This window comes from Heliangelus exortis, chromosome 20, assembly GCF_036169615.1.
Source record: "Heliangelus exortis chromosome 20, bHelExo1.hap1, whole genome shotgun sequence".
In the NCBI taxonomy this organism is placed as follows: domain Eukaryota; kingdom Metazoa; phylum Chordata; class Aves; order Apodiformes; family Trochilidae; genus Heliangelus; species Heliangelus exortis.
In genome coordinates, this window is record NC_092441.1 from 2570447 (window position 1) to 2589347 (window position 18901).

General features: G+C 53.0%; 2 protein-coding genes across 5 annotated transcripts in view; one reads left to right on the top strand and one right to left on the bottom strand.

Moving 5' to 3' along the window:
• The window catches only part of ARSG (arylsulfatase G), a 23717-nt gene extending 12775 nt beyond the window's left edge, over positions 1 to 10942 (bottom strand). Inside the window, exons 1-6 of one of the 3 annotated variants that reach the window (XM_071764303.1) lie at positions 10854 to 10942; positions 3929 to 4351; positions 3443 to 3630; positions 2783 to 2830; positions 2592 to 2703; positions 2185 to 2316 (exon numbers count right to left, since the gene is read on the bottom strand). In XM_071764303.1, the coding sequence (XP_071620404.1) occupies positions 2185 to 2316; positions 2592 to 2703; positions 2783 to 2830; positions 3443 to 3630; positions 3929 to 4122 (674 nt within the window). In that variant the 5' untranslated portion in view covers positions 4123 to 4351; positions 10854 to 10942. Of the gene's footprint in view, positions 1 to 2184; positions 2326 to 2591; positions 2704 to 2782; positions 2831 to 3442; positions 3631 to 3928; positions 4352 to 9671; positions 9810 to 10853 lie in introns of those variants that run through there. The other 2 variants (XM_071764302.1, XM_071764304.1) reach the window with 2 other exon arrangements.
• Positions 9815 to 17795, top strand: SLC16A6 (solute carrier family 16 member 6). 2 transcript variants are annotated; one of them, XM_071764301.1, is made up of 6 exons: positions 9815 to 10043; positions 12092 to 12335; positions 12925 to 13068; positions 13865 to 13993; positions 15107 to 15928; positions 16582 to 17795. In XM_071764301.1, exons 2-6 carry the CDS (start codon positions 12101 to 12103, stop codon positions 16845 to 16847), a joined length of 1596 nt encoding a protein of 531 aa, XP_071620402.1. In that variant the 5' UTR covers positions 9815 to 10043; positions 12092 to 12100; the 3' UTR covers positions 16848 to 17795. The 2 variants fall into 2 exon arrangements, with proteins under 2 accessions (XP_071620402.1, XP_071620401.1); XM_071764300.1 differs by lacking the exon at positions 9815 to 10043 and adding an exon at positions 11112 to 11247.
• The last annotated feature ends 1106 nt before the right edge of the window (positions 17796 to 18901 follow it).

Genomic DNA, 18901 nt, shown 5'->3' on the forward strand with positions numbered 1-18901 from the left:
GCCACCTCTGCCTCTGCCACAGCTCCTGGGGGAAAATCCACCAGCTGGCTGCAGACCCTCCAGACACCCTCTCCTCTTGCAGGGGGGATGTTTGGACCAGGGGGAGCCACTTCTCCCCTGCCCTTGCTTAACCCTTTCCTGGATGTCCCCCATTTACGACTGTCCTCCCATTTGGAACAGCCTCATCCTTTCTCCCCAACACCCTGTGTCACTCCACCCCTGCCACTCACTCCCTGCTCTCAAAAGGTTCATTTTGCCCCTTCCTCCTCCTCCTCAAGTTCTCAGCTCCCACCACTGCTTTCAGCCCCAGAAGGATGCCCAGGCCAACCCCGAGCGCCTTCGCTCGCCGCCCGCTGCCCCGCTGCCTGTTTGGGTTTAAATCACCGGAGGACACGTCCTGTTTTCTTGTTTACAGCTATATTTATCTCCGAGGAGGAGGCCTGCTCTTCCTCAGGGACCTCGGAGGGGAAGGGTGGGATGGTGAGCAGCGAGGAGGGGCCGGATCCTGGGGACGTGTCCCATCCCGCGCACGCGCCGGGCTCCGGCCGCCCCATGGCTGCTCCAGAAAACTTTTGGGTTCTTTCCCACAGACGTGTGTTTCAGCACTTCCTTCCTTTACCCATCACCCACCTGGGGATGGAAAAATCAGTAAATCCCATCCTGCCCGGAGCTGCCGCATCCTTCCCCAAGTGGTGCTGGAGCCTTGGGAAAGGGCTTGGGTCCCTCCCCCCCACCTCCAACACCCTGCTGGGGGGTCCAGGGTTGCAGGTGAACCCCTTCCAAATCACTCCTGCAAAAAGGCTCCCTGGCACCTTTCCCTTCAGGATGCCAGAGAACCCGGAGCAGGGAAATCTCCTTCCTCCTGCACCAGGTGGGCTCCAGCACCCAGACAGACTCATGACCACAGTGTCCCCGCTTGCTTTTCAGGTTGACACAGCAGAATTTTCCTGGAAATTGTGCTAACGTTCAGTTAATAACCCAAAACCAATGCCCTTGACTTTTGTTCACGGGGCTCTGCCTGTCCAGACAGCTCCCAGTGCCATGCATTCTGCTCAACCTTGACACAAGTGGTTAAAAAAACACTGAGGTGACAAATCCGGTGGCTTTTTTTCTTTTTTTTTTTTTTTTTTTTGTTGCCCAGTAATGAATGAGTCAGGCAGAGGAAAACCGGAATAAGCCATCAAAGAGAAGGAGAGAAAAGGCAGGCACCTGCTTAATCCTGTTCCCCATGAACGCAGATAACCCCCAAATACTATTGGGAGTTTAAAGGTTTCTCCTCCTATTAACCCAGAGCTCACGTGCTTGGTTTCACAGCTGAACACTGCTCTTCCAGCACAGAGGGATGGGGGTTTGGATGAGAGGGACAATGACAGGGCCCTGCAGCCCCCTGCCCATATCCCCCCTCCAGCATCCTGTCTGATTCCTGGTCCCCAGAGGGGATAAATTACAGATACTGGGCATGCAAAACAGCACCCAAGCTTATCAGGAGTAATCTCCCCACAGGCTGATCCCTGCCCAACCCTGGTTTTGCACCTTTAAACAAACCTTTCCCAGAAACACCCCACGTCCCCCCCCCCCCAGCTGTGCCCCTTCCCTGGATCTGAGTTATCCCAGGATGCTGACACAGGATGGGTTCTGACACGGATGCCCGGCAGCGTTTCCCCTCCTGGCTCTGCAGGGAGGTGTTTTGCAAAGTCACAGCTCATAATCCGCAGATAATAGGGGATTAAAATTACACAACCCATCAGCAGAGCTTCAGGGTCCTTGTCTCAGGTCTTTGCTCCTCAGGCAAGAGCATGTCCGGGCTCCTCCTGTCCCTGCCCAGCTGGGGAAGGCAGACCCTGAAGCCCAGAGACCCCAGAACATTTTACATTTCAAAATGGAGCAAAGCCCACGTATGGGATGGGTTTAAACACCTCTCCCCACCCCGAGAGGCATCTCCACCACCCAGCAGAGCCACCACATCCCGTGCCACTGCAAAGAGGGAGGGATGGAGGACACTGCAGGACACTGGTGACAACCTCGGGTGGCTCCCTGCTCCTTGGCTGGGAACCTGAGCCTGGATCAGCTTCCCAAGACCACAGAGCAACTCCCATCCCCACCTGGCACTGTACCAACAGTGCAGCAGTGACCCCAGGAGCTCTCCTGGTGCAGAGGACAGGGGACATGGAGGTGACATCTCACCTGGCCTGCTGGATGAACCGTGCTGCCACCTCTGCGTAGCGAGCTGCCAGGCTGCTGAGGTTGACAGGCTGCTGGATGATGGTGATGTTCTCAAAGAGAGGAAGGGCTACCTCTGGGTAACAGTCCTTCCTTCTGATCCTGCTGGGAAGAAGCCACCCCACACTTGTCAGTGGCCCCAGGAGCAGGGCCACTTTGCAGAAAGCCACAGCCAAGGGGAGAGCAGAAAGGGGGTGATGCTCTGGGGACCAAGCCTCCCCCCCAAAGGTTGCAGTGGGGGGGAAAAATGGATGCATGGAGCATAAGGAGAGGTGACCACAGCTAAAGGCAGCTCCCAGGGCTGGGGATGCTGGTGGGAACACCCACCTCCCCTCCCCAGCACCCTGAACACCCCCCAGGTGTCCCCATACCTGGCAGCCGTGCCGTGGTGTGGGCAGGGTGGGCAGGGGGGCAGGTTGTACCCAGGGGTGTCTGTGCAGCCCATGTCGTGGCTGTAGGGGATCCCAAAGTAGTAGTCAAAGCCTGAGGGGTAAGTCAGGGTGTTGGTGGGGGCAAAGTGACCACGGGATGCTCATCTCACCCCCACCAGTGCAGCCCTTACCACGGAAGCTGGGGTGATGGTGGCCGTGGTGTCCCAGGTGCCACTTGCCTGTGTGGAAGCCAGAGAAGAGAATGTTAGCCTCATTTCAGAGGTTAACAAAGTGATGGTCACTGCCACCCACCACCCACGAGGTGCTCACAGGGCTGAGGGTTTTAATCTAGCAGCAAACAGGCTGCTTGTTTGTGCTGGCCATGTTTCCAGGATGCCTTTCTTGTGGCAGAGACTCCAAAAAAAATGCCCAAGGTATCTCGTGCCTCTGCAAAGTGAGTGCTTCCAGCCTTCAGAGGCTTTTCCACATGTTTGTGCTCAGAGGAGATGACTTTCTAACCCCTCCCAAACAACCAGCTCCATCCCCTGACCTCCAGCACCTGCTTGCTCCCACCAAATGCACCCATCCCAGAGGGAGAAATGGGGGAAAGGAGAAACCCAGGGCTTTTCTGCCAGCACAACACTTGCAAAACCTCTCCCACGTGATCCTATAGGTTTTCCTTTAATTTAGCATTTACCTAACTACCTGCACTATCTTCTCCATAAGGGACAGACCCCTACATCTTCGCTCTTCCCACACCATCTCCCCATCCTGGATGCCTAACCTTAGTTACCTATAGCAGAGTTAGTTCCCTATAGCTTATAACCCTTATAACCCTATAGCTTGGTTACCTATAGCCCCCGTGCTGTACCCAGCCTCCCTCAGCACCTCGGCCAGGGTGGTCTCATTGAGGGGGAGGCCACCCACTGAGGTGACAGCAAAGTTGTGGGTGACCCCATTGCGTGCCCCGAGACGCCCTGTCAGCAGAGAGGCACGGGATGGAGAGCAGGTGGAAGCAGCTGAGTGGAAATCCACAAACCTAGAAAATAAAAAATAATAATAAAAAAATCCTTTGCTTGCAAGCCCCTGAGTGGTCAAATGCCTCCTTGTCCTTCCCTGCTCCCTTGGTTGTGTCCCCAGGGTCTGGAGCAGAGGTGCCTGCAGGGATGGAGAGATTTGCACCTTGAGGTCCCAGGTTTTTTCCACCCTCCCCCTGCACCCAAAACCACATCAATTAAATAAATCCCTTTGCCTGCCAGTCCCCACACCCCCCTTGCTGTGGGACAGAGCAGCCAGGGGTGCTTGGAACAGGATGGGGAGGGGGGGGCAGACATTACCTTGTCCCTTCAGCTGCCAACTCATCCAAATGTGGGGTCTCCTTCGTCTCTGCCCAGTTGGCCCCCAGGTCCCCCCAGCCCACATCATCAGCCAGGATGACAATGAAGTTGGGCTGCCCACACGTGGCACGGGGACCCACCAGCCCAACCAGCACCATCAGCACCAGCACCACCTCTGGGGAGGGGGTCCCCATGGTGCCACCCACCCCTCCCACCCACGCTGGGGCACCAGGGGCTTCTCCAAACTCTGTCTGCTGTGTTGAGATCTCCCCGGGTCCTGGCAGTGATGCAAATGTCCCCTCCTCAGCTGCTCCCACGGGGCTGGGTTTGGTCCCTCCACTGCCCACCAGGCTGCAAGGTCTCTGATCACATCCTGTGCCTCTGATCTCCTCTGTCTTTCACACCCAGGTACAGATGATGCTCCTGAAACGAGCACCAGCAAAAGTGTTATTCTTAGAAGTCAAAAAAAAAACCACCTTTTGAAGTCACTGTCACCTTCTTTTTAACTTTCCTTCCTGCCTGGTAAATATCTAATTAGACACCAAACCCCAGTGATGCTTTTTCTCTCTGGAAGTGTGGTGGATCTCTGGCAGCAGCTCCTCCCTCCTGCCTGCAGCCAGGGGGGATGTTTGTGCCCCCCAAACAGCTCTTTCCCTGCAGACCACACTCAGCTCACCCAAGAACTCTTTGCCCTTGCTTCAGGAGGGTAAAAACTGCTGTGTGTCTGCCAGAGACTGTCTGTCAGTCTGTCCCTCCCCGTGCATGGCTGCAGCACCAAGAGAAACAAGGCACAACCAAGACACAAAACAAGACAAGGTCCTGAGCACAAAGTTTCAGCCAAAGGGAGGTGAAGCTCTGGGGATTTGCCCAAATCCCACTGAGCCCTGTGTGAGGAGCTCAGCCCTGGCCAGGGGAATGGCATGGAGACCTGGGTGGGGATAACCAGGGGTCCAACAGGACCCAGTTGGACCAGCACTGTGGCTGATGTCTCCATTTGGTACCAGCAACCTTGGAGGAGGAAGGTGCTGCAGCTCCAATGGGATGCTTAACACAGCCATGAATACAGACCTGGGAGGGGGCAAGAAGAGGAGAAAATAATGGAAAACAGAGGAGGAGAAGGTGACAGGAGGAGGCAGGAATAAGATGAGGCCAGTCTGTGAGCCACGAGGTTTGTAGCTGGCAAAGCAAATTATTCCCAGATTTTGCTGCTCACATCTTAAAAGCTTTGGGCTGTCCCTCAGCTCAGCAGCCTCAGCCCTCTCAGCCTGGCACTGCAGTGATTAGGGATGTGAGGCCATTCATAATTCATAGCCCAGAGCCTCAATTTATAAACTTCCATCCAGCAGGCTGGGAGCTCTCAGGAGGTGAATTAACAGGGTGTGGGAGGTGGTGGGCCAGCAGGAGAGGCTGCACAGGGCTCTGCCAGGTGGTCCCCACACCCAACCCCACCACCCTCCCCACAGCACCATCCCTGACCCCATTCTGCCCCCTGCACAACACTGGGGACCCTCGTTGGCACCTCCAGCTGCCCAGAAAAACCAAGTGGAAACCCAAGGGAGATGAACCCATGCTCAACCACAAACCTCTGTCCTCTCCTTGGGGAGGGATGCCAGGATGACACTGCTAAGTAAAACAAGCAAACCTGTTTTTCAAAGGACACCCTCTTCTCTCTAAATGACAGGGGAAAGTCACCCAGGCCTGAAATTTATGCAGTAGAGTCAGGCAAAACTTCTTGATCTCTGATGCTCAGAGGCCGCTTGAAGGAGAGGTGGAACACAGCCCCTGGAAGGTGGGACATGTGGCACAGCTCTTGCCAGGCTCCTGCAGAACCATCCTCACCCACAGCAAGGTCCAAACCCCAGTGGAGCATGAGGCTGTCCTTTGGCATCAGCTCCAGCACTCTCTGCTCCTTGGCAGAGGCAGCTCCACAATCCTTTTGATCTCAAATTCCTGGGCGAGTCTGGGCTGTGCTGGCTCTGCCCCCACTCAGGATGCTCTGCTCATCCTCCAGCAGTGCCCACGAGGTCATGGGGAGACTCCCTGGGATAACCCCCTGTCCTCCCCATTCCCCCCCACACCAAGACCTCCATCTCTCTTCCCCTGTAGCTTTACTCCACCAGGACCATGCAGAGCTAAAGGACCATTTTTTTTTAGCCATTTTTGCCCCCCCCCCCCCAAAAAAAAAAAAAAAAAAAAAAAAAGTGACTCAGAAGAGATTGCCCCAGGCTGGCTCTGGGAGGAACATGATTGTTGCAGCTCCTTGGTTTATGCCAAGCAGGAACCACTGCATGGATACAGCCTGGTGAGACACCTGGGCAGGATCCCAGCCAGGATCCAAGGCCCTTTGGGCCACCAGCACCAAGCTCCTCACCATACTGGGCATCACTGGGACTGGACATTGTGCATACCCAGGCTTCACCACAGCTCACACCTTGTACCTGGGAAGAATTAAACCAAATAAATTAAACTGCTTTTTTTTTTTTTTTTTTTTTTTTGCAAGCCAGACAAGGTGGATCACAAGAAGTCGGAGGGATAAGTCAGAACCAGATAAACCAGTTTAGAAAAGCCCCAAAAGCCTCTCCAACCAGTGCTGTTGAGGACACCCTGGGCTTGGCCCCAAGGCAGGGAAGATGCCTCCTCCTCAGCTTGGGGATGCCACCACCACCAGCCCCACCACCACCGAGTGGCCGTGGTCCCCTGCCCAGCACTGCTGGTATCTGTCATGTATTTATTACACATTAACCAGAAGTTTACAAATCTTGGGGCCAGCACGATCATTTTCACATTTTTCACATTCTTTCACATTTTCACGCCTGCCTGGAGAGCAAAGCAGCAGCTGGAGCCCAGAAAAACCTGCTGCCCTTTGAAGCTGTGCTGAGCCATCCCCCCACCAGCACCCAGGGCTCCCACCCCACCCGGGGCATCACAGCTCTGATCTCCAGCCCAAACCCACACCAGAATCCCTGCTTTTCTGCCGAAAGCCTCATCCCCATCCCAGCTGTCAGGAGCAGGGAGATAAGGACACAGCAGGGGATGAGAGCTTCAAACCAGAGAGGGCACCCGCTGCTATCCCAGAACCACTCCAGGGGCTGCCAGCATCCCCCCTCCTGCCAGCTGGGGGCAGGGAAACTGAGGCAGACAAACAGAAGAGGTTGCTGAGCCCGTGTGCTGACCTCATGGCTGCCAAGTGGTGCAGGATGGGGACGTGTCCCCACGCTGAGACTCGGGGCACAGTCCCTGACCCCACCCTGGAGAGGATGGATGGTGGCACAAGGGACAGGCAGGAAAAAAAGAAAAAAATCCTCTTTTTTTTTTGTCCAACTAACCACACATAGATTTTATTTTTGCCTTGAGCGTGGCAAAAGGGCAGCAGGTGCCTTGTGAGGGGTTTGGCCATGGGGCAGAGGGTGCTGGAGCTCTGTTTCTGCCCCATTAGGCACCCTCAGTCCCGGGGTGTTTACCAGCAAAGCTGCATTCCCGGTACAACTGTCCTGACAATGCTCTGAACAGAGTCAAGATTTTATTCCAGGAAAAGGTTTTCTGCTGGAATAGTTTCTACTAGTTCCCCTAACAGAGTAAGCAGCACCGACCAAAACATACTTCTGCAGATTTGCTAGGATTTCTGCCAGCTCCTGAGACAGGGGAATGTTTTTCACCCATTTAACTGCTAGGTCTTTCAGAAAAAACATTACACATGCCGAGCAGGGCTGGGCAAACCCCAGCAGAATAAATGAACTGGAAGTCCCTGACCCATCCGGCAGCAGAGAGCTGGGGCCCACTCTCCCTTTCTGTTTCCAGCCCGCCCTGCTCTCCATCCAGCTCCTGGATGATTTATGCCCACCAACAGGACACTTGCTCTCCTTCTCTCTGGTTTGCAAAGCTCTCAAACACCTGCCATGCACCCGGGCTGGGAATGGTCCCCAAGAAGGTGGAAAAGCACATCCTGGTGCAAGCTGCTGCCAGGCACTGGAAGGACCCAGAATGGATGCGCCGGAGCAAAGTGTCCTGGAATGACACAGCCCTGGATGCAGCAAGTGAAACTCCCCAAAAAATGGGTGAGCAGCATGGGTGAAACCCTGGGCTGGTGAGGTCCCTCCTTTAGGGCCCCTCCAGCCCACGTTTTTCCTTATTGCACTTGGAAAGCCCAAAGGAAAGGAATGAGAAGGTGAAGCAGAGACAGATGCAAAGTACTGACAAGAAATACCAAGGAGTAAATCGCCTTTGTTTTTTCATGCCGAAGATATTTGCATTCTTATTTCTCCCCTGGAGGCACAAACCTCTTTTGTTGTCCCAATAACCACTTGCACTGTCCTGCCAGGAAGAATTACAGCTCAAGAAAAAGCTTGTGTAAGGAGGTATCAGCATTTGGAGGCCAGAGGAGGTGGTTGCCCTTCATCCATAGCCAGGGAAGGCATCACCCCTCTGGGGAAGGGGTTTCCTGTGAGAAGGAGCAATACAGTGCTCCCTGTGTCATTCCCTGTAGCCCAGCACCTGGATTTAAGTTTATTTAAGATGGAACTGCTCGGGGTGAAGCTGCCCAAACCTCCCAGAGAGGACAAGAGCATCAGCAGCTGTTGGACCTTCAATGCCATCAGAAATTGGCAGCAGCTTTCTCAAAGTTACTGAACAAAAGCAGTAACTCCTGTGCCTCATTTGTCAGAAGTTTGCAGAATTTTGCCTCCCCCCTGCTTGCTCCTTTTACCTGCACCATCCCACTGGAAACTCTCACTGTAATGAAAAAAAGGAAACCAAGAGAAGGGATTCCTGCCAACCCAATGCAGCAGCCCTGGCTGATGGCTGAGGCACTGAAGGGACATTTTAACCTGGGTGATTCCACTCCAGAATTGCCACTAAATGGCAGTGGGGTGCCAGGAGGGGAGGTGAGGAGGGGGTCTGACCACAGCCCCCACTCTGAGCTCTCTGCTATCACCCGTGGACAAAAGTCACTTGCCCACAAGCCACGAGGAGTGGTGTGAGGCTTCAAAACCTCACTGCCTGCTTCACAAGGACCCCTGTGCTCTCCAAGGCCAGGGGTCCAAGATGTCTTGCAGTGTGACTCCAATCCCAGGTGTGCTGCCAAAGGGCCTGAAGCACGCAGGGATCTCCTTTGCTTGCACCCCAACTTGCACCATCACATCCCTGTCCCTTCAGGCCCTTTCCAGGCAAACAAAGAGCTTCCAAACTTCAGCACCAAACCAGATGGGGGGACCCAAACCTGCACAGGGCATGGCGGGGGTCACAGAACAGTGGGATGGTTTGGGTTGGAAGGGATTTTAAAGACCATCGAATCCTAAATCCCTGGGACACCTCCCACCAGCCCAGGTTGCTCCAAACCCCATCAACACTTCCAGGGATGGGGCAACCTGGGCCAGGGTCTGCCTACTCTCACAGTGCAGAATTTCTTCCTAATATCTAAACTAATTCTACCTAAAAAATTCAGTTTAAAGCCATTACCCCTTGTCCTATTGCTACGTCCTTATAAAAACTCCCTCCCCAGCTTTCCTGTAGCCCCTTCGGACCCTGGAAGGTGCTCTAATGCACCCCCTTCACCCCCCACCCTTTTCACCGCCAGACCTATCACTTGCCGGCACTCTCCCCCCTTTCCCCCACCCGCCGACCCCCGGGGACCGACTCCCTCCCCGCAGCGCGACCGATCCGAACCGGCGAGGACCTGCCCGGGGAAGAAGGGGAAGAGGGGGGGGGGGATGTGCGGGGGACGGGGCGGTGGGGGTGGGAGCCCTACCCTCTCCAGCAGGTGCCGACCCCAAACCTTGGGGGGCATCGGGGGTGACTCGGAGCCGACCCCGGCGGGGTGGGTGCCCCCGGCAGCACCGCCCCCTCCGCCGCACACGCGGGGCCGGCGCCGGCGCTGGGGCGAGCCCGGGCCCGGGCGCGCACATGGCGCTGCGGAGCCGCCGGCGGAGACCGGCTCCAGCCGGTATATAAGGGCTGGGAGCTGAGAGCCGAGCAGCCGCCGCCGCGGGCAGCGGGAGCAGCAGCGGCCGGAGGCCGGCGGGCGGGTAGGCAGGCAGCGGGGCCGCCTCCTCTCGCCGCCCCGCCGAGGGTCCCCGGCCATGGGCAGCCCCTAACCCCGCCGCAGCAGCCAGAGCCGCCGGTGAGTGGGCTCCTGCCCGGGGATTCCGGGGGAGCGGGGGCGGAAAGGGGGGGGGTTAGTTTGCCCTTTATTATTATTATTATTTTTTTTTAATATATTTTAAATTTTTATTTTTTTTTTTTGCTTACCCCTTACCCTTTTTAAAATTTTTTTTTTTTTTTTTTCTTTTTCCCCCGCACCCCATTATTTTTAGCTGGCGGCTCCGGCGCCCAGCCGAGGAGCCGGTGCGGCGGTGGCGATGCTGAAATCAGGTCTGAAATGTTCAGAAAGTGATGCAGGGGAGGGGGGGGGGCACGCCGGGCCCCTGAGCTCTGGCATTTGAATTTTTAATTTTTTTTTTTCCCCCACCGCAATTCCTTTTAATTTTTAATTACACATTATATACGCCAAGCTTTGTGGTTTAGGTTTTAATGGGGGGCTGTGTTGATTTTTTTTTTCCCCCCTCGCTTCTAAATAGCGTGCTTCCTTCTAATCTAATCTTCCCCCCCCCTCCCTCATTCCTTGTGCAGTGTGACACAGGAATTCCTTGCAGCCCCGGTGCCTCTCTCGGGGGTTTATCCAGGCACTTCCCACAAACTTCGGGCAGAGGCTCAACTCCCTCCTGGGCACACGGCGGTGGTCCTGTGCCTGCGCCCCTCACCCCGGGATGCAGGAGAGCACAGGAGGGATGCTGGAGCCCACGCCTCGCTCCATCCCTCAGCAAAACCCCCCCAGGGAACCCTGCACCAGCCTTGACCCCCCCATGCAACACTGCAGAGGGGAGACCGGGGTGCTGAGACCCCCCACACCCCGCTCAGGGCACCCACTCACCCCAGCCGGTCTCTCGTGGGGCGGCTGACGGGGTCCCCGGTGGCACCGGGAACGCGCAGGGAGTCGCCTGGTAGAGAAGTTCCCCCGGTGGGATGGGGAAGCTTTGCCGGAGCCGCTCTGGTTTCCTCTTGCCGAGCAAAAAAAAGTCGTGCCGATGATCTGGAGTAGAAAATGGAGGAGGGAAATGTGCCTGGTGGCTGCTGGGGACGGCGGCGCGGGGAGGAAACGCGACGCCCGCAAGAGCCGCAGGTTCACGCCGTGCCCGGGACACGGCGGGCGTGGGGACGGGGTCGGTAGCCCACGGGGCTAGTAGCCCACGAGGTGGCTGCCTATGGCCAACTCGCTGTCCCCTTCTGGGGCTTCACCTGGGACTGTCGTGTCCCCCCCGGTGCAGGTGAGGAGGTGGTCAGTTTGGATCCCTGCAGGGCAGAAGCTTCCCCTGGAGCATCCCCAGCCCCTGGAGCATCCCCAGCCCCTGGGTGAGACAGGGCAGGGCTGGAGAGACCCCCCCGGACCTTATGGGGTGATTCCCTTTGCCCCCCAGCAGCCCTTAGGGCCCCAGCAGCCTCCTGCCCTGGTGACCCCGAGGGCTGCAGGGGACAGCTGGTGGCAGTGGGGGTGTCCCCATCCCCTGTTGCCAGGTTACTGCTGCATTTTGGGCAGCTGGGGCTTGGCAGCCCTGGAGCAGCCATTTTGGGGAGCAGGCAGGATCCCGAGGGGTTCCTGTCACCCCAAGTGCCAGTGGGGAGCTCGGTGGGTTTGGGACACTGCCCGTGGGTTGTATCCTCAACAAAACCTTGTGGCAAATGGGTGGCACCTCAGTGCCACCCTGGGCCAGGCAGGAGGGATCAGGGGAGCTCCTGGAGAGTTCCTGCTGCTCCAGGAACCCGTGCTGGGTCCCACGGTGGATTTTTCACGAACTGCATCCATCCATCCACCCCCATGCACCAAAATACAGATGACAGCTCCCGGGTGCCAGGTTCTGCTGATTGGGAACAGCTCGCCTGGGTGCTGAGCAGAGAGTTTCTGGTCCTGGGCTCAAAGGGCACCAGCAGATATGAGCCCCACGGGGTGACAAAGGCAGAAACTTCAGCCCAACCCCTGCATTTAATCTCCTGGCAGCACAGGGAGCAGCCAGCAGTGCCTTGGGGATTTTACAGCTGCTTAGGCTGTGCCTCTTTCAGCAAAATTCATCTTCAACTGATGCCTGGCTCTTTCTCCCCTTTTTTTTTTCCCAGATCAGAAAAATGACTGTCAAAGCTGTAAAAATGCCGTGCACTGCTCCAAATGTTTATGCTAAAGTGCCTGATGGAGGATGGGGTTGGACAGTTGCTTTTGCTTTCTTCTTTGTGGAAGCTCTGACATACGGCATTATCAAATCGTTTGGTGTCTTCTTCAACGACCTGATGGAAAGCTTTGATGAAACCAACAGCAGGATATCCTGGATAATATCCATATGTGTGTTTGTCCAGACCTTCACAGGTAAGCAGAGCAGGCACTGAGCACGAGTGCAAGGGGCAGTTGTACTGCTGACTCAGCAGATGAGGACCTGGTACCTGTGACTTTGGTGTCTCTAATGGCTCCTTTATAAATAACAGCCAGAAAGTCCAGAGGTTGCATGCTTCTAGAACACTCAGAAATCTCTTTCTCAGCCCAGCAGTCCCTTTGAGTCCCAACTCATGGCCCGTGTCACTGAGCCTGGCCTGGGCATTCAGCTCTCATCAGCACGGGGTGAAATCAAAGGGTTTGAAACTTTTAACTGTAGTGAAAAGGATGAGAAATGATTTAAATCTCACTGAAATCCACTGGTGTCTTGGGTGCTGCTGCGGGTTTGTCCCAGTGTGCCACGCACCCCTCTGGGTTTCTTCTCATGATTTTTTAATTTTTTTAGCACATCCTAAATGTTGTGAAGCACTCGAGGATGGCTCCTGGGCGTGAGGCCAAGTGGCAGGGGTGGTGGCATGTCAACAGGGGAGAAGGAGAGCTTCTGAAGGAGATGATAGCTGGGGAGGTTGCTGACTTGGGTGTTGACCACAGCTCTTTTGTTTTTTTTCTTCTCCCACCCACCCAGCTCCTCTCTCCACGGTGCTCAGCAATCGCTTCGGTCACCGCTTTGTGGTGATGGCTGGAGGGGTTCTGGTCAGCACAGGCATGGTCACTGCCTCCTTTGCCCGCAGTGTTGTGGACATGTATGTCACCATTGGCATCATCTCTGGTGAGTTCTCCTGTTCCTTCTACCTGCCAGACACTTTGCTCCCTCCTGTGGCTTCCTGCAAGTCCAGATCTGGTGTTTGTGTGTGTGTAAGGGGAGGGATTGTTTGACTCCCCAGGACTCTGGGAGTGCTTGAGAGATGCTGCTGCCCCTTCTGAGCTGACCTCACCTTCCAAGCAGAGGTGATGAACTGGGCTCAAAGCTTGGCTTTCTGCCCCATGTCACCCTGGGGACCACCTTGGGACTTGGTCCTGCAGACCACTGTGCTAGTGCAGCTCTGCTGATGGCTTCTGGTGGACCTGGGATCACTGGGGAGATGAAAGCTCTTCCTCTAACCTTTCCCTCTGTGTCCTTTTTGCCCTGTTTTTTTTTCCTTATCTTTTTCCTGATACTTTTCCTTCTCTCCAATCTGACCTGAGTGTCCTGCTGACATCTGTGATCAGGAGCTTGTCATGCTTAGGGCAGATGAGGTCCTGAGGGTGGACCCCGTTGGCTGTTGGGGAACAGAAGGTATATATATATATATATATATCTAGCAGGTTTGGGAGGTTGGGTCTCTTGGGGTGGTTTTTTTTTTCTTTTTTTTTTTTTTCTTTTTTTTTTTTTTTTTAATCCCCCTTCCAGTTTAAAAAAAATAACATTCTGGTTTCCCCAATGATTTTCTTCCAGGGTGACTTGCTGAGTTGGCCGAAATGATACTGTAATCTCGCCACGGGGAAAGCTGAATTAACGTGTTCTCACATCGGTGTTTCCCTCTCCCTTTCTTGTTGTTATGGCAATTTTTGGCATTTATTCACAGGCCTTGGATACTGCCTCTCTTTCCTCCCGACTGTCACCATTTTATCACAGTATTTTGACAAAAGACGTTCGCTGGTCACAGCAGTGGCTTCTACAGGGGAATGTTTTGCTGTTTTCTCCTTTGCACCAGGTACAGTTTCCTCCTGAGTTCATCCATGCATGCCTAAAGCACAGCACAGCTCCCATCCTTTTCCCCAGCAAATGGTACTGAGCCATCAGTACCAGGGTCCTCATGGACCTTCCCAGGAGCTTCTGAAGCCCACAGGTGGTTGCCCACGTGGCAGTGGGACTCGTGTCCTGCAGGCAGGGACAGCAGTAATTCTAGAGACCCATCTAATGATGCCCCAGCATCTCCTGCCAGGGCAGGACGTGCCTCCCTCTGATACACAGCCCAATGGGTTCCCTATATAGATCCAGCAGGCTAAAAATAAGGCTGAGAAACTTCAGCTATTTAAAACACACACCCAGAGTACACATAACTGCTCTGAAAGGTTAGTGGGGCTTGTGCTCAGCACGACTGCCAAACTGCCCCAAACCTGTCCCCAGCCAGCACGTCCCTGGTGTTTCCTGTCCCCTCCACTTCAGGTGGTCTTCTGCTTTTTAACCTGTTTTTAACCCATTGCAAAGCAGCTTTGGTTGGAAATGAAGGTTTCTTGTCATTAAGCAGGGACATGCATCTTTGAGCAGAGCAAAGAGACTTCCTCTAGAAGCTGGTTTCAGGGTGGGGCCAGCTGAGAAAGGAAACCAAGCTGAATTTGCTCTCCTTCAGTAAAAATAACACCACCTTTGTCTTTGCCATCCAAAGTGGCTACCGAGATGATGGTTTGAGCTAGCCACCTGTGAAATGCAAGCTCTAGCTCTTGTCTGCTGCAGCTGATGGGAGGAACGTGGGTGCCAGGCCCCTGGGTGACCCTGGGCACACTGGACCGGGAGGGACCCCTGCAACAGCTTTGGACCTTCCAGTGATGAAGAGTTGAGGGATGTCAGACATTGGAATGGCCTGGCCAGGCCAGTGGTGGAATCACCATCCCTGGAGGCATTTAAAAGCCATTTGTTTGGACCTGGTCCTTAAGGAGATGGTTTAGTAGTTGGAATATGGTGTTGGTCAAAGGTTGGAGCCTCCAACCTAAACATTCTGTGATTCTCTGAAGTCCCTTCCTTAGCTGTAAACTCAGATAGCTCCCTGGCGTGACTCCAGGCTTTTCTTGTTATAATTTCTTCCTCTTCTGCCCTCTTCCCTTAGCAATTACTGCTTTGAAGGAGCAGATTGGCTGGAGGTACAGCCTCCTTTCTGTCGGGGTGCTACAGCTGAGCATTGTCATCTGTGGATCGCTGCTGCGACCCATCCTCATCAAGGAGCAAGAAGAAGTGAAAGTGCAGCCTCCAGAAGAGCCCACGGAGACAAAGTACATGCTTGAAAACGAGCAAACACGCACCTCAATAGAGTCCATAGACTCAGGAGTAGAAATAACTACCTCACCCAGCAATGTGCCTGGAAAAACCAAAGCGGAGCCGAAAAGTGAAGAACCAAAGGAACCCGTGCAGATACTTGTTGAAAATAACAGCACCCCTCCAGAACCAAAAACCAAACTACTGGACTTTTCTGTGATGAGAGACTATAGCTTTATCTGTTATGCATTCTTTGGCCTGTTTGCTACCCTGGGCTTCTTTGCTCCTTCCCTCTACATCATCCCCCTGAGCCTCAGCCTCGGCATCGGCAAAGACCACTCTGCGTACATCCTCTCGGCCATGGCCATCGCAGAGGTCTTTGGAAGAATTTCAGCTGGCTGGGTCCTCAACAAAAAACCCATCCGCAAGATCTACATCGAACTCATCTGCGTTGTCCTGCTCTCTGTAGCCTTGTTTGCCTTCCCTTTTGCCTCTGAGTTCTGGGGCTTGATGATATGTAGCATATTTTTTGGGTTCATGCTCGGGACGGTAGCGGGCACGCATATCCCCCTCCTGGCAGAAGATGATGTGGTTGGGATTGCAAGGATGTCTTCTGCTGCTGGGGTCTACGTCTTCATTCAAAGCTTAGCTGGGTTGGCTGGACCACCCCTTGCAGGTAACTCTTAAAACTTTCATTTTATTTGAGGGTTTTTTCGGGTTTTTTTGTTGTTTTTTTTTTTTTCCCCCCTAGTATATTCGGCAGCTGTTGGTGCTGAGCTCTGCCTAGAAAGTCATCTGGCAGTGCTAATCAGGACTACCCTAAAAGCCCTGCAACTGGTATTAGGAAGCTGTTGGAGCCAGGGAAGTGCTGCAATGCAGCTCTGCAGCGTCCCAGCAGCGAGGCAGTTTCTGCTGGGGAACCTCAGAGGGAAGGCAAACACTGCAGTGCTCCCCTGCTCCTGCTGGAAACCTAAAACTGGCATCAGTTCAGTTCAGCAAAGGGCAGAAACAAGTTGCTGTCCCTCTGCACATGTCCCTGCCACACACTGCAGGAAAGTGAAGCCTCTGTCCTAGTAAAGAGGTGCCTGATGCATCTCTGGCTTCTGCAGTGCCCAAAGGATTCTGACTTGCCTGGAGACAGCACTACACCCCCTGAGCACCATGTTTGTCCCTTTTTTAAGGCACCATCTCCTCAGGGAGTGGTTTTGTTGCGGATAAAATGATGCAGTGGTGCCTGGATTAAAAAAAACCAACTCCATAGGAGGGGGGTGGAGGGGCAAGAGGGGAGGGCCAGCTGGGGCTAACTGCTGTGAATGTTTTTTTCTGTAGGTGTCTTAGTGGATACAACTCAGAACTACAGCTCAGCCTTCTACTCCTGTGCTGCTGGCATGGTCCTGGGTGCTGTGTTTCTGTCCCTGGTGAGGCCATGCAAGGTTGGGCTGTGCCACCACCACCAGCAGCACCAGCAGCAGCAGCAGCAGCAATGTGCAGAGCAGAGCCCAGGGGGGGTCGTGCCAGACTTGCCAGATGACTTTATTGACATGGATATTGGAAAAGCAGAACATTCAGGAAAAGGCTGTGATGGTGTGGCATAAGGAAAAAAAAAAAATCTGTTCCTTCTCCATCTCATGTACTCGGCGTAGGACAGGGAGGGGGGGGAGAAAAAAACAAAAAATCAGCTCTGCTCCACGTTTTAAAACTACATTCTAAGGGGAATGTGAAATTTTAAATGTGAACAGTTGCTACCAACAAATTATTTTTTTTTAATTATTAGAAGGAACTTTTTTTTTTTTTTTTTTAGCCAACAATGGGAATCTCCATAGAAAATATGGATAGCCACATAAGAATAACTTCTGTCTAGCATGAAGATGTGATGCACACACTCCTGCTTTCCCAATAACAAGCATAGGTAAAAGTTTGACTGATCCAGAAAAGCTGACAACAGCAGAAGCAGCTCAGCCTCTGACTGTCCTCACCCATCCCCTTACTGCAAATTTCACACAGCCAAGAAACTGATGAGCATTTCAGACACCACCAGTAGCCAACTCAAACTTCCTCTGGAAGAATCTGGACTTTTTTAGATTTGAGGAGGAGGCTAGGCTAGATAGCTGACTTAAACCATTGCTAATGTTCTTCTAATTAACTTGAAAGTCACAAATGCTGGGAAATTGGAGGCTCCATATGTCCTTACGGCCAGTTATTACTGCACATGTTTCATAAGATGATTTTTCTTCTCCTGATTGGTATCCTTGAAACTTTTTTTCTCTTGATAGTTAGATCTGATGTACTGTTTCTAATTTAACTAGTATTTATTAATTTATTCTAAGATTGTTAAAGGAGGTTAGCTTAATTAACTAGAGAGGAAAAATCATCTTTTGCATAATGGAAAGCTGTCTTTACACCAATCTCTTCAATACCTATCTTGCATTGCTAGCTTGTGAAATTGTTGGGAAACTTACTCTTATGTAGCTGTTTTTAATAGGTAGGTCTTAGGTAACCCAGTTGCTATTTAAAGAAGAAAAAAAGCAAAAAAACAAACAAAATCAACTACAGCTCCAGCATCTTTTTCCAGAAGGCCTCAGCTGGTGTCAGCAGACCCAGCTGGGCTGCCCCAACCCCACAGGGAGGATTTGGCCCAGGATGTCTTAATGTACCTGAAACCTTCACTTACAAGTGCACAAAATCTTTTACCCCATCACAGACTGAATGTGGAACCCCCTGCATCCCTCAGCCTCTCACCATCTGCTGCACCCAGGGAGGGGTTGCAGGGAGCCTGAGTCAGGACCCTTCCCCATCTCCCCCAAAGCCAGTGAGAGGCTTTTTTTGGTTTTTTTTTTTTTGCTGCTGACTTCAGTGAGAAATGCAGTGGAGCCTGTGCACATTGAAGGGGCCAACAAGAGATGAGGTACTAGCTGTTCATTTAGTCTTAAGGGGAGAGATTCCTCCTCACAGCACCCCAAGCTTGCTTACCCCACCTATATGCATCCTAACGCCTCTAGGCAACTCAGGGGGACAACTCAATCAAGTCTGGTTTGGTTTGCAAGGTACCAAACCAACATTTCTGTCTATTTAAGTGGAAGTGGCATCCTCATTAACAGCTACACTGACCTGTCTTGGATTTTACCAGCCATAGAAACGTGGGACAATCTGTTAAAAAAAAACAACACAAAACAAACCCACAACTTTTTTTTTTTTCGGGGGGGACGGTGCTCGATTTATTTTTTTTTTTCTGTCTTAGATGTCCAAAAAAAAAAAAAAAAAAAAAAAAAAATAGAAACAGGCACACTCTTTACAACCAAGTGGCTACTAGAGCAGTTCATCCTCACTGCCCGAGACCTTCAGTCTCGTGTCCTTCCTCTGCCTCAGCACTTTATCACCTCCAGCAGAACCTTGCTGCGTTGCACCCAGGACTGGAAGACCCCTTAGAGACAAAATCAGTGAGTAAAGGAACAAAACAACCCCTCGAGGTGTACTTGTTTTTTTTATTTATTGTTAATTTATGATACTTCAAGCATTTTGGTAAACGTTCTGTAGGATTGTGAGAGAATTTCAAGTCTTTTTGTGATACGAGACCTCACTACAGCACTTTGCTAGGACAACTCTGCTTGGAAGTAGAATCAGGCCTCCAGGTTTTGCGTGTGTGTGGAAG